This window comes from Rhinopithecus bieti, unplaced genomic scaffold (genome assembly GCF_001698545.2).
Source record: "Rhinopithecus bieti isolate Rb0 unplaced genomic scaffold, ASM169854v2 scaffold_11380, whole genome shotgun sequence".
NCBI lineage: Eukaryota > Metazoa > Chordata > Mammalia > Primates > Cercopithecidae > Rhinopithecus > Rhinopithecus bieti.
In genome coordinates, this window is record NW_016807225.1 from 1,076,867 (window position 1) to 1,090,737 (window position 13,871).

General features: G+C 52.9%; 1 protein-coding gene across 2 annotated transcripts in view; it reads right to left on the bottom strand.

Moving 5' to 3' along the window:
- LTBP2 (latent transforming growth factor beta binding protein 2) overlaps positions 1–1,444 on the bottom strand; it is a 118,854-nt gene extending 117,410 nt beyond the window's left edge. For both annotated transcript variants that reach the window (XM_017880500.1, XM_017880499.1), the window contains exon 1: positions 305–1,444. In XM_017880500.1, the coding sequence (XP_017735989.1) occupies positions 305–798 (494 nt within the window). In that variant the 5' untranslated portion in view covers positions 799–1,444. The remainder of the gene's footprint in view (positions 1–304) is intronic.
- Between the last annotated feature and the right edge of the window lie 12,427 nt (positions 1,445–13,871).

Consider the following 13,871-nt stretch of genomic DNA (forward strand, 5'->3'; position numbering starts at 1 on the left):
GTTAGTTGCAGGCAGGCGGAGCGCGGGCGAGTGGAGAGGCGCCTTGTGAAAGGATTTAACGTCGGGGCTCCGGGCGAGTTGCTAAGAAAGGATTAGGATGAGGATCTATCTTTGCCTTAAACTCTTCGAAAGCGGATCAAATCTTCCAGTCCCGACTTTGGAACCTCGGGGCTGTTTCCCGAAGTACTAAAGACAGAGGGACGAGGGCATGAGTCCGGCGCCCTCTCCTCTCGCCTGCACGCCCCTCCACAAATGAGCCCTGGCTCCCCTCTGCACCCTCCAAACTTCCCTCTCCCATGCTCACCCCGTGAGCCGCCCTCGCGGCGGGGTTGGGGGCGCAGCCCCGGACCGCTGTGGGATCCCCAGGCGTGGGAGAGCCGGCGCGGCCCGGGCCCGGGGTGCCGGCTGCTGCTGGCCCAGGGGAGTGCTTCTCCGGGTCTGCGCAGGTGGCTGGACACGCCGCGACTGCTGCGCGCGGGACGACCTCCTGGCCTCAGTCTCGGTGGGCCTCCTGGGGATCCCCCAGCCCAGCTGGGCCCGCTCCACTGGCGGCAAGTCCGCGACAGGCGCGTCCTGCTCCCGGAACAGACTGTACACTTTGGCTGCAGCCGCTGCCGGGTAGCTGCCCCCAGGACGCCGCAGTCGATTCGCGTCTCCGCCAGCCGGCTCGTATCTCCCTACGGGGTCCCTTTGGGCATGACCCGCGCCCACGAAGAGAGCCAGGGTGAGCGGCAAGAAGCCTCTCCAAGGGTTCCGCAGGGCGCGCCCCGGGCTGCGGGCTTTGGTCCGCGGCCTCATGGCGCGGGGGCGGCTGGAGAGTGGAACGCGCGGGCACCGCGAAGAGCTTTGTGGTCCGCGCGCTGGACGCCCGCGGGCTGTTCTCCGGGCCCCGCCCGGCGGCCCGCTTCTCTGAGTCTAGGGGGCCCTGAAGCGGCCGACTGGGGGCCCGGTTCTCCGCGGAGCGAGGGCTGCGCGCCCCGAGCCTCGAGTCAGCGCTCCTACTCCAGCTGGGCTCTCACTGTTGCCGCACCTTCGCGCCTCCTCCCCGCGCCTGCAGCCGTCTGAAGGGGACCCGGACGGTTTTATTTTTGGAAACCTCCCCCGGCTTTTTGGTCTCTTTTATCCACACCAGGCCCCCTCCTCGGAGGGACAGCTCAGCCCCCTCATTACGGGAGAGGGAGCGAGGAATTCCAGCAACACCCACTTTGGCACCGGGAAGCGAGCGGGCGGCGAGCGGGCGGCGAGGGGGATTAACCCGTGCGGAGCAGGGGGCGGCGCGGGGCTGACCCGGGCGCTGGTCGGGCAGATGGCGCCTGCCACGACCGGGACACCGGGCCGCCTTTCTCCTGCCCTGGGCAAGTTCGAACTGCCGATCTGCCCCGAATCGTTCTCCCGCGCCTCGCCTCAGGGACCGTCTTTGGATCGGGTGACCAGGCCGCAGCCTCGCAGATCTGAAGGAGGCTGGGAGGGGCGCCGAGGTCCGCGTAATGGAACAGGGCCGCCAGCCCCTCCGCTTGCGCCCTGGCCGCTGGGGGCGCCCTCTGCAGGGCCGGACGGAGCAGGGGTGGCGCGGGGCGCGGCGCGCGGGGCGCAGGGAGGTCCCTGGCGCGCCCCCTGGCGGAGCTGGCGGCCCTGGCGCTCCATGGCTGCAGAGCCCTGGCGCCGCCGCCCCCTTCGCTCTGGATCTCAATCCCCTCCAGTGGCACGAGGGTCACGCCTAGGCCTGAGGTGGTGATGGCTGGCGCTAGAAGAGGGGTCCTCTTCTTCTTTTTCTTTTCTTTTCTTTCTTTCTTTCTTTTTTTTTGAGACAGAGTTTCGCTCTTGTTGCCCAGGCTGGAGTGCAATGGTGCGATGGCGGCTCCCCACAACCTCCGCCTCCCGGATTCAAGCGATTCTCCTGCCTCAGCCTCCCAAGTAGCTGGGATTACAGGCATGCGCCACCAAGCCCGACTAATTTTGTATTTTTTTTTTTTTAAGTACAGACAGGGTTTCCCCATGTTGGTCAGGTGGGTCTCGAACTCCCGACCGACCTCAGGTGATCCGCCCGCCTCGGCCTCCCAAAGTGCTGGGATTACAGGCGTGAGTCACTTCGCCCGGCCAAGGGGTCCTCTTTTTCACAGAGGCAAAGACAAGGAGCCTCTTGAGTAAGCCACTCAAGGAGAGCGCGTGTGAAAGAGAGGAGTGGAATCCAGGCCTCCCGCCTCTGGTTGAGTCCATTCCTGGAATCCCACTCCAGCCCCTCACTCAGAAATTACCCAGAGGGGAATTCGGTGATCCCTGATTGACCCAGTGTGTGCACTCACATCTTCTTGTGTTGGCAATGAGGTGGGCAGGGGTGTGGGAATGCTGATCGGCACCGTTTGCGTGTCCCCAGTAATCAGCACACCATTCTCACTCATGCCTTCTCCCTACAGCCTAAAGGGTTGGATCAACAGGGCTGCCCCTGGCACATCTGTACAGCCTATTTCCCAGAGAGGCAGAGTGAAGGAGCTGGCAGGCAGGCACCAGTTCACAACCTCCCACACCACACAAAGGATGGGCCCAGGTAATACCTACTGTTGGAATAAAGCCTGGACCCCTGATATTGGCCTACAAAGCCCTAACTGGCTGCCCCCGCTCTGATCTCATCTGACCTCTTGCTCTCCCTTACCCACTACACTCCACTGCCTTGGCCTTCTCTCTCTCCTTGAACAAGCCGAGTGAATGCCCCCTTCCCTCTACTGGAATGTTCCTCTCCAAGATGTTAGAGGATAGTTCCTGATCACTGCTCCTCTCAGATTAAATATCAGCTCCTGGAGTAGCCATCCCTGACCCCCATCTAGAGTAGCCCTCCCTCACCCCAGTCATCACTCTCTAACACACTACCCTGTTTCATCTTCATAAAACAGTTGACATCATCTTGTTATTGATTTGTTTGCTCATATAACTGAGTTTTTTAATGGGCTGAACCTCAAGAGGGACTATCTGGAAACTATTCCACTACTACCTCCAACCGTATTATGATAAATTTCCCTTTCCCACCCTTAATGACATCTCAGGCAGAGTCCTTGGCTTGAGAGGTCATCCCTGCCAGACATGAGAACTGTTCTATTTCTATAATTAAGACCCATTTTCAGGCACAAAAAGTCTGCTCCTGTCCAGATCAAAACCTCATCCAAGTTAATCAATATCACATCCCATTTAATAGTCCTCCTCTCCCCTGTCCCTTTGCTAGAGATCCTGCAGTGGCAAGAGTGGGGTGTGGTCTGTTTTCCTGACCTTCCTTTTCTGCTGTGGCTCCTCTTTGTCAAGGTTTGGGGAGAGGTGTTAGAGGAAAAGTAGCAAAGTCTTATGTGACAGGTACCCTTGGTTGGCAGGTGCCAAGCACTGGCTTTTTCATGGGCACATATGTGGGTTCTTGGGAGGTTCTCTACAGGACCTGCACCCTGAGTTGCCATAGCAAAGCATTCTCTGGTCAACCTCTCACAGACCCTTGGATCCTCTGTCTCTCATAGGACTGTCCCACCTATGCCAGGCAAAACAATGGTGGGTTGGTTGGCTGCTCCTCACCCTGCCCCCTTCTCACCTTGCCACACAGGCCACTCCAGCCAGACTCCAAGATCAGAATTCTCCAGACAGGAAATGCACACAAGTCTCTTAATTTATGTACGTCCTCAATTCCTAAAGACATATGTTGGGTTCTCCCATGAACTGTCTTGCTGTAGTTTAATGCACCAAGTTCCTGCAACATCCAGCAACATAGTCAGCATCAGTGGGGGGACAGTTATAGGGACACAGCCTCCTCTTCTTGCAGATGACTGCCTCTCTCTGGGATCTCCCTTCATTTGGTTTGCGTTGGGGAGTGCCCTCAGGGGAAATCTCAGCCCTGCCAACAAATGCAATAGTGTTATGCTTCAGTGACTTTCTTCATCCCTTTCATTTGTAGACTGGAATTGAGGGATGTGGTTTAATTGTTGTTGAACCTGTTCTGCCTTTAGTAAGGTGTCTAGTACTTCTCTTCAGAATGCAAGAATATTTAGCCCTCATTGTTCTATCTTTGTGGCTTCAGCAGATATTCCAAGAGCAGAGGAAAAGTCCTGTTCAACAACCTATAAAATCATTTCTTGTCTGACTTCCCAAACCACAATGATAGCTCTAAAGCAATAGATATCTTGTCTGCATTGCTCACCACTGTTTCTACAGAACCTAGAACAGCCAAGAAACATGTGTGAAATGGATGGCTAACTGAATGAAGGACACAGTAATCCCATCAAATGGGGAGAGCTGGTATCATTAGACCCATTTTAAGAGAGAGGAACTGAGTTCTGGGTGGCAGCTTCTAATCCAGGTTCATGTGTTTACTGCCTTTGGGGCTGGCTCTAAAGGTCTCCTGGAACCCTACCCCTTGCATTTGACCATGAATGCCCCTTAGTTCCCAGAATGCTGAGTTCTGTTCCTGGGATGCTGCTCCTTCACAGCTGTGGAAGCCCCAGGTCCACACTTACCTCTTCTTGCCCAGATATCCACCCACCTCTGTAGTTCTGGGCTCCCTTCCTCTCCCCGGAACCCACTCAGTTCTTTCAGGAGCTCCCCTCTCGATCCCTCAAGACCCACCTCAGTTCCCCGTGGGCCTCCCAAAGCCAGAAACCTTGGCGTCATCTTCATTCCTGAGCTATTTTTTCCTCCTGTGTGTCCAAGTCATTATTACTGCTCCATCTCCTCTGTCTGCATTTCTGGAAGTCTGCCGCCCATTCATCCCTCACCCTTCACCTCCGCCAAAACCCTCATGCAGACACACTTTCTCTCACCATCAGGCATCCCTTCCACTCCTCAGTAAGTACAAGTGGTCCTTGGACGTTCCCACCCTGTTCGCCGGAGGGACCACAACCCGGTTCATCTACTCCAAAGACTGGCATCTTCTACCCCATCCCAGAGCCACACTCTGTCCAGCCACCTACTTACTACCCAAATCTCTCTTACCCTCTAATTGCTGGGACTGTTTGCAGCTCTTCAGAATCTCCAATCCCACAAACACTTGAGTTTGGCTTTTTTTTTTTTTTTTTTTTTTTTTTTTTAACCTGCCAGAGCTGATAGAGCCTACTGTAGCCCAAACACCATGCTAAACATGTTACATCAATTGGTGGGTTTAACCAACCAAAGGAGGCATTATGATTTCCACACATACAAAGGAGGAAACTGAGGCTGACAATGGCTACTGGTTTGCCCAAGATGGCACAGCTGATAAACAGGAGAGGCAGGATTCAAACCTGGATCATTTTCCACCCAAGCCCAAGCTTTTAAGGTTACACTGCCTTGCCTCCACCCCGGGCTCGTATGCCTGGAGCCCTCTTCACAATTGAATCATGACCTTTCCAACCACCCCACCACTATCACCACCAAAGGAGCTCTAGGGCATATCCCCAAATGCCCTCTTCCCTGCCTGCCAGCCCGCTGTGTAATTCCCTGGAGATGTGGGGTTATCAGAACTTTCTGCCCCCCTCAATCCTCTTGGCCCAGTGAAAGAAGGGAAGCTGTTTTCAGCACGGCCCCTGACTCGCCGTGTGTCACTTTCCCACCCCCTGATCAAAGCTTTCTCCCTCATGAGAACACTGCTAAGCCTACTCACCCATCTCTTGGGTCTGGGGAGGAAAATCATCTCTGGAAAACCCTGCAGAGGGAGTCTAAAGGGTTGATAAAAAGATTCCAGCAGGGAGAAGGTTTGCCCAGACACATACCCCATGCAAGGGACAGCAGTCTCCTGGACTCCCAGGGCAAACTCACTGCTTTTCCATGTCTCACTGGAATAATGTTGGCAGCCAGAGGTCTACCAGAACCTGAACTAATTTGGTAAATAAGAGCCGCATTTCGGCCCCTTTTGCTGAGACCCAGACTCCTGACAGAATTCCAGGGATTTTTCTTCCTTGGAAGTAACTGGACCTCCAGCCCTGAATTCCTCTCCCTAGGAGAGCTCGTTCCCCTGCTCAGAACAAATAACACATTTCCTGGTTAATCAGAGGGAAGAATCACTGAAGGAAGGTTTGATTGAGCCCCCAGCCTTCCAGATGGGAGCCGCTCGTGGGCTTGGATGTTCTGCTCCAGACACTGGGCAGCTGGGACCCCTGCACTGTGCAGCCTCAGCCTCCAGTTTGGAAGGTGGAGGCCGTACAGAGAGGCGCTGACTCCCTCCTGTGTGAGGTTGTTAAGGCCCGCAAAAGCTGCCAGAACCATTCCACCTTAGATGCCATGACCTGGCATCCCTTCAAGAATTCACAATCACCCTGCCCTGGTCTGCCGGTGCCTGTCTCCTCCGAGTGGGCATGACATGCTGGCTGGTGGTGGTAGCCATGGTATGGATGCTCCTGCAAAGGTAAGGTGAGCTGGCCTGTATTTCAGAGTGTGCTGGAAACCATGTAGGAACATTCTGTGAATGGAGCACAGTTCTGAGCTTCACTTGGCTTCTACTTTCTTATCTGAAAGTTGAGATAATGATGCTCTTGTCTTGCCATTTCCTCTTCAGGACAAACTAGCTAGCCAGCCCTATTTACCCTGTCATGGGGCTAGGGGCAGGTGTCAATTACTACTACTCCATTTACCAACTGATATTTCATTGTTTGCTTGTTTGTTTGTTTGTTTGTTTGAGACAGGGTCTCACTCTGTCATGCAGGCTGGAGTACAGTGGCACAATCTCGGCTCTACCTCCTGGGTTCAAGCAATCTCCAGCTTCAGCCCCCCAAGTAGCTGGGACTACAGGTGCACGCCACCACGCCTGGCTAATTTGTATTTTTTGTAGAGATGGGGTTTCGCCATGTTGCCCAGGCTGGTCTTGAACTCCTGGACTCAAGTGGTCTGCCCATCTCGGCCTCCTAAAATGCTGGGATTACAGGCGAGAGCCACCATGTCCAGCCTTGATATTTCCTGATCACTCAAAAGGTACCAGGCACTGTGCGAAGTCACCTTATAGTCACTTTCTCATTTAATGAGAAGCGCTATTGATGAAGAAGTGCTATTATTTTCCCACATAGCAGATGAGGAAATGAAGGCTCGGGGAAGTGAATGACTCATCCACAGTCACAAGCGAGTAGGTGGCTGTGCTGGGATTCGCTCCTGGTTTGTCTGGTCCCAGATGCTAAACCAATGCCAGCTTCCAGGGGAGGGGAGACCACCTAGAGCTGCATTTTTCTCAGAGCTGGAAGCATGCGCAGCTGTTTGTGGTGTGGTGGGGGTGATAATGGCTGCATGGGACTGTGGTCACAGGTCAGCCCCCACCAAGCATCCCCCATTCTCCTCAGGCCTGTTTACCAGCTAGGGGTCCTCTCTGAGTCAGGGTGATGAATCTGACTTGCACCCACAGAGGAGAAGGAAGGAAGTCACAGCCACGCTCACCTGACCTCCATCAAGTAGTCCACAATTGCTGAATAGAGCTCATCTCAACTCGTAGCTTTTCTCTTTGGGAAAGAAAAATGACATACATATAATGTCTACGCTGTGTGGTAGAGGTGTTGCCATTCCCATTTCATAAGCCCAGAGGGGTAAAGTTGCTTGCTCAAGGTCACACACCTAGGAGTTGAGCCAGGATTCAACTAAAAAGTCAGAACAATTTCAAAGTCCATGCAGTTTCCCCTGCAGCACACTGCAGTCACGCCAGGGTGTCCTGCAATGATGCGAAATGGGCAGCTCTTCCAAATCATTTAGTTCACTTTGCTTCCCTTCCTTTCCAGTCTCTGGTACACGGGTGGGCTGATCTGCATAAATTCCTTCAGTCCCTGGCTGGAGTGGAAAGGTGGAGGAATCTTCTAAAACCCCAGGGGGGCCTGAAGCATAACTTCTCAAGCAGAGTCTCTGAAGACCTGAGCAGGACAACAGTGTGAGCAGCTGGAAGACCTCCTCCCTATAATTCCTCCCAGTGAGACCAAGGGGACTTCGTATGCTCTGCTGGAGGTGGAGAGAGTTACCCAGATGGGCAGAGCTCATGTACCTGGATTATTCTTTCCAAATTCCCAGGAAGAAAATCCTGTGGGCTGGGGGATTGTGCAGGCCTATCTAGGCTTCTAGAATGGCTGTGCAGGAATTTGAGGACAAAAAAGGACAAGCAGCAGCTTCCCTTGGCTGTCGCTGGGGTCTTCCAACCTGTGCCCACCTTGGCTTTGAGCTGGGTCATAGTAACACTCCTCACACCCTGAGGGATGAGGATTGCAGGGGCAGAGAGGAAGGTCTACAGTAGGGTCTTTCCTAAAACAAGCTCTCCCCAGGGAGGCTTGCAAGCCAGCTCCCCGTCACTCTCCATTGTCAAGGCAAAGAGAGGAAGACGATGCCTTCTGCCATCATCCCCTGAGTCCATTTTCCCTGGATCATCCGTGGAGAGTGGGGGCTCCATGAGGTTTGCCCTGGTGCCCCCAATACTCTCTCTAGGGCCCCAGTCCCTCAGGAACAGACCCAGACCTGGCAAATCCCCAGGAAAGGGCACAGACACCAGGCTGAAGGGCAGGCGAGGTGCGGCAGATCCCAGTGGGCCCCGGCTAGTCCTAGTCTGAATGACTCATTCCTTGTTTCCGTCCACTGTGGTCTGAGTGCCTTGGCCCAGGGGCCCCCAGGAGGTTGTAACACAGGCTGGCCTCTTGCCCATCGGGGCTCAGCAGACAAAAATTAAAGATCTCACTCCTCAGGAACTCACACAGACAGTGCAGGCATGCTCTGTACTCTGCCTCACCAGACCAGACCTCAGGCCAGAGGAGGCTGATGGCCAAGGGAGGAAGGAAAGTCGTCTCCAGCTCCTCCTCCTCCTCTTCACCCACCACGACCCGCCGTGAAGGCCTGGCCCTGCCCACTCTCTTCTTACTCCCACTCTGGTCCTCCACCTAACGGTGGTGGTGCCAGCAGCATCTCCTCAGCTCTGCTCCCCATTCCTCCCCATCACTGACTGAAGACAACAGCAAAGGTGAAACAGCCTGTGCCTCCCAGGAGGAACAGATTTACAGGGAACTAACCATACATTTTCTGGCAGCCCAATTCTGATCAAGTCACTCACCTGCTCAACAACCTTCAATGGATCCCCACTACTTCACAAATCAATCCCAAACTTCTTATTGGGTTTGACACACAAGCTTGTCTCATAACCCTCCCAGTCATGTATGCTGACACTCCACACAGTCTCACCCTCTCAGAATCCCGCCCAGTTTCCTCTCACCCAAACACCTTGGCTAACATTATTTCCTTGATCTGGAATGTTCTTCACTACCCCTGCCTGTTTGTTTAAACTCCCATTTTAAAGGCTGCCTCTTCCATGAAGACTTCCTGGGCATCTCCCTCCATCTGGAAAGTTTGCTGCTTCCACCAAATCCCCATAGTCCTCAACGTACTGCACTGTGCTCTGCATGACTAGTCCATAGCTATGGGTCCTGGAGTAGTGGGAAGAACACGGGGCTTTGTGGTTCTAACCTCAGCACCATCATTTACCAGTTTTGTGGCCTGGGCTAAGTGACTCATTGAGCCAGTTTCCTCACCAAGAAAACAGAGATCCAATAGATACCTTTCTAAACAATGCCTAGAAAAAGCAACTGTACTTATCAGTGACATAACACTCCAGGCCACAATGGACTGAACCAAAGATGAGCACCTGGCCCACGGGCAGCCCTTTCACTGGCCAGTCAGTGACCTAAGACTTCTGCGGGCTGATTAAATACAGACATCATTGGCTGCTGCACAAATGAGATTCTCTCTGAAATTTCATCTAAGAAGCTTTACTTTGAAAGCCAAGTCCTGGGATTAAAACAGAACAGGCAAGTCCATGTTTCCTAGAGCTTAGAGCCCAATGGGGCTCATATAACCACAAAGCAATAAAGCCAGAGAGGTGGAGTGACTTGCCCAGGGTCACACAGCTAGTCAGTTACACAGAGAAGGCTAGAGCTCAGGTCTTCCCACCAGGACTTGGTCTAGGTTGGCTCCTGCTACAGGATGGAAAGGTATGGACCCTGAACTGATTGCCCACAGAAGGCTGAAGAGGCACCAGCTATACCCTATGTGAACCTATGCTAGGCACATGGGCAGCTTTGGTGCAAAGAATTCTTCCATTCAAAGCAGTCGTTAAAACCAAAGTCAGATCATGTCTGGGAGCACAGACTCCGGTTGGAATTCTGCGTCTGTCCTTAGTACATCTTCCTGATCACACCCCTTCCCCTCTCTGGGCCTCAGATTCCTCATCTATATGAAGAAGATTTTTACAAATTCCCTGTCAACAATAAGATTTTGATTTGAGGAACAGACAGATAAGGAGAGCGTGTGGATCCAAGGAACTGCAGGGTCCACAGAATGTGCATGAGGAGGGGACTCCCCAAGACCAGCCATCCCATTTCTTCAACTTATAGCTGGGGAAACTGAGGCCCAAAGAGGGATAGATGCTGGCCCAAAGTCACATGACTGGTTATTGGCCAGCACTTGGACCAGGGCCTCCTGACTCCCAGGCCTTTCAACTCTTTCAGCTGCTGCAAGAAACTGGGAGCTATCTGGCCGTCTGGCCCAGGGAAGCCGAGAGTCACGATGCATGTCAGGGCAGGGCCTCGGGGCTTGGGAACATCTCTGATGATGAGTGCAAGTGCCAAAGCCGCTGGTGGAGAGGGGTGGCTCGAGGGTCCTGGAGGGCATATTGGAGATGAGCTGTCAGCAGCTTCCCTCCTCTGGCTGACAAGAAGAAACAGGGAAGGGTCCACGATGGTTGAAGGGAAACAGTCCCCATTTCTGATGAAGCCACTGCTCCATGGAGTGCCCCCCGCAACTCACACACACACTGTCCACCCCTGCCTAGCTGCTGAGACCTCCCGCCTGCACCCTCCGGCTCAGGGTGTGTGTCGGTGTCCTCTGCCACCTGCACCCTCCGGCTCAGGGTGTGTGTCGGTGTCTCTGCGCATTATTTTGTGGAGCCTGGAATTCCTTGCACTGCCTGAGATGCTTCCAAGCACCCGCCTCTCAAGTTCAGGCTGTTTGGCTGAGATCATGATGCCCTCCCATTCCACAGACATTTTTTTGAGCACCTAATATGTGTCAGGCACAGGGACAACTTCACTCCCTTCGTGATGTCAAGTGTTTCCATAGGGGAATTGACACAGTCTTTTGGACTCACTGAAAAACTGCTAATTGTGTGAGGAGGGGCTTGGTTGAGGAACATTTCTCAGAAAACCTTGACTCTGACTTAAATCTTTTTTGAGACAGGGTTTTGCTGTGTCATCTGGACTGGAGTGCAGTGGCACAATCACAGTTCACTGCAGCCTCAAACTCCAAGGCTCAAGAGATCCTCCCACCTCAGCCTCCCAAGTAGCTGGGACTACTGGCGTGCACCAGCACACTCAGCTAAGTTTTGTACTTTTTGTAGAGACAGGGTTTTGCCATGTTGCCCAGGCTGGTTCTGAACTCCTGAGCTCAAGTAATTCACTGTCCTTGGCCTCCCAAAGTGCTAGGATTACAGGCATGAGCCACCACGCCTGGTCTCTGACTTATATCTTTTTTTTTCTTTTTTCTTTTTTTGGAGACAGGGTCTTACTTTCACCCAGGCTGCAGTGTACAATCTTGGCTCACTGCAACCTCTGCCTCCCGGGCACAAGTGATCATCCCACCTCAGCCTCCCAAGTAGCTGGAACCACAGGCACATACCACCATGCCTGGCTACTTTTTGTCTTTCATGTAGAGATGGGGTTTCACCATGTTACCCAGGCTTGTCTCGAACTCCTGAGCTCAAGTGATCCACCCGCCTCGGCATCCCAAACTGCCGGGAATACAAATGTGAGTCATTGTGCCCGGCCTCTGACTTAAATCTTAAAGTCTAAGAAGCAATTCAGTATATGGGGAAGGGTAGGGAAGGGCAGGGCATGCCAAGGCGAAGACAGTGCACATGCAAAGCCTGAGTGACTGGAAGGATTGCAAGAAGCTGTATGGCTGAAGTTTCCATAGAAATAAGGTTATGGAAAGGGAGGAGGTTGGAGGGGAAGGCTGGGTGGGGTCAATGCATGTGGAGCTTAGCTCTAGTGAGCTCCTTCGCTCAGAAAAAGGAATCTGGCCAGGCATGGTGGCTCACGCCTGTAATCCCAGCACTTTGGGAGGCCAGGCCGGGTGGATCACCTGAAGTCAGAAGTTTGAGACCAGCCTGGCCAACATGGCGAAACCCCCATCTCTACTAAAAATACAAAAAATTAGCTGAGCATGGTAGCATGCACCTGTAATCCCAGCTACTCGGGAGGCTGAGGCAGAAGAATCGCTTGAACCCGGGAGGCAGAGGTTGTAGTGAGCCGAGATCATGCCATTGCACTCCAGCCTGGGCAAAACAAGAGCAAAACTCACTCTCAGGAAAAAAAAAAAGAAAAAGAATCTTTTCATCACATCCAAGCCACCAGCTGGCCCCAGAGAGGGCAGACAATTACCTGGAATTCTGAAACTGATGTCTGTTGGTCAAGAGGGAGGAGTCACTTGGGTGAGGAGGAAGCAGCATGATCTTAATCTCATCAACCCCCCTCTAAAGTCACCCCAAAATAAACATCTAAACATAAAGCCAGACACATGCCAGACAGGTGTTTGCCACGCTTAAAACAATGCCCATCCTGCTTCCCAGCACTGCATCCCCCCGTGGCTCCTCTTTTCTAGAAAGTGAGGAGCTGCCAGTACAGCAGGTCTGGCCTGGCCCCTGAGCTCCTGCCGCCATGATCCACCAGCCGGACTGCATCTCTTCCTTGCTCCAGCTACCTCTACTTTTCTAAACCCTGTCTGAATTCCTTACTCCCTTTGGACCCCCTGGTTCCTCTGGGGACTCAGCCTCAGTCAGGATCTTGTCCCCAGTCACTCATTCTTGCTGGGCCTCAGGTTCTGCTCTGATCCCACAAACTCATGTTGAAGTTATATCATCCCAGCTGTCACAATATACATCTCCAAGCCCGCCTGCTCCTCAGCCTCCCTCACAGCTTTGCTCCATAGATAGAGAAGTCTTATGTGTTTGACATCAAACAGATAGCTGAGGACTGCCTGGTACATTTCAGCCATTATTTCTTGAGTGTCCCTTTGTCAGGCATCAGGGTTGCCAAGAAGAATAAGGCTAAGGACGGTCCCTACCTTCAAGCAGCTTCCAGTATATAGGAAAGGCATATCATGGTAAGTGCTGTGAGTGAGATAAGATCAGGGTGCAATGTGAATACAAAGACAGGGCACCTAATCCAGGCTGGGGGCATAGGATGGTTGGTCAGGGAAGGTGCTAGAGAAGATGCTGTCTGAGCTGGGGCTAGAAGGCTGGGCATGTCTCAGCCAGGAGAAGGTGGAAAGACTGCGGAAGAGAAGGCAAAGCTATGATTACCAAAGCCAGGCTCACACAAACTAAGCCATGCCCCGTTCAACCCTGTTTCTTTTTTCTTTTTGAGACAGTCTTGCTCTACTAGAATGATGTGGCCTGATTTCGGTTCATTGCAACCTCTGCCTCCTGGGCTCAAGCGATGCTCCCACCTCAGCCTCCCAAGCAGCTGGGACTACAGGCACGTACCACCAAGCTCGGCTAATTATTGTATTTTTTTTTTTGTAAAGACAGGGTCTTGCCATGTTACCCAGGGCTGGTCTCAAACTCCAGGTCTCAATCAATCCTCCCGCCTTGGCCTCCCACAGTGCTAGGATTACAGGTGTCAGCCACCACACCTGGCCTCAGTTCATTTTTCAAGGGGTTCCTGACCAGAGAAATGTTGTCCTATTTTTAATGATATTCAAATAAAATGGAAATGATATTCAATGTGGATAGGCTGAGAAAATATGGTGTCCATGGTAATGAAATTAGACATACGTGGAGATGTTTAAACAACCCATTCCCCATATTGATGAATGAATGGAGGTCATTGAGATCTATAAACATGCATGAGACAGGGATATAACCTCTT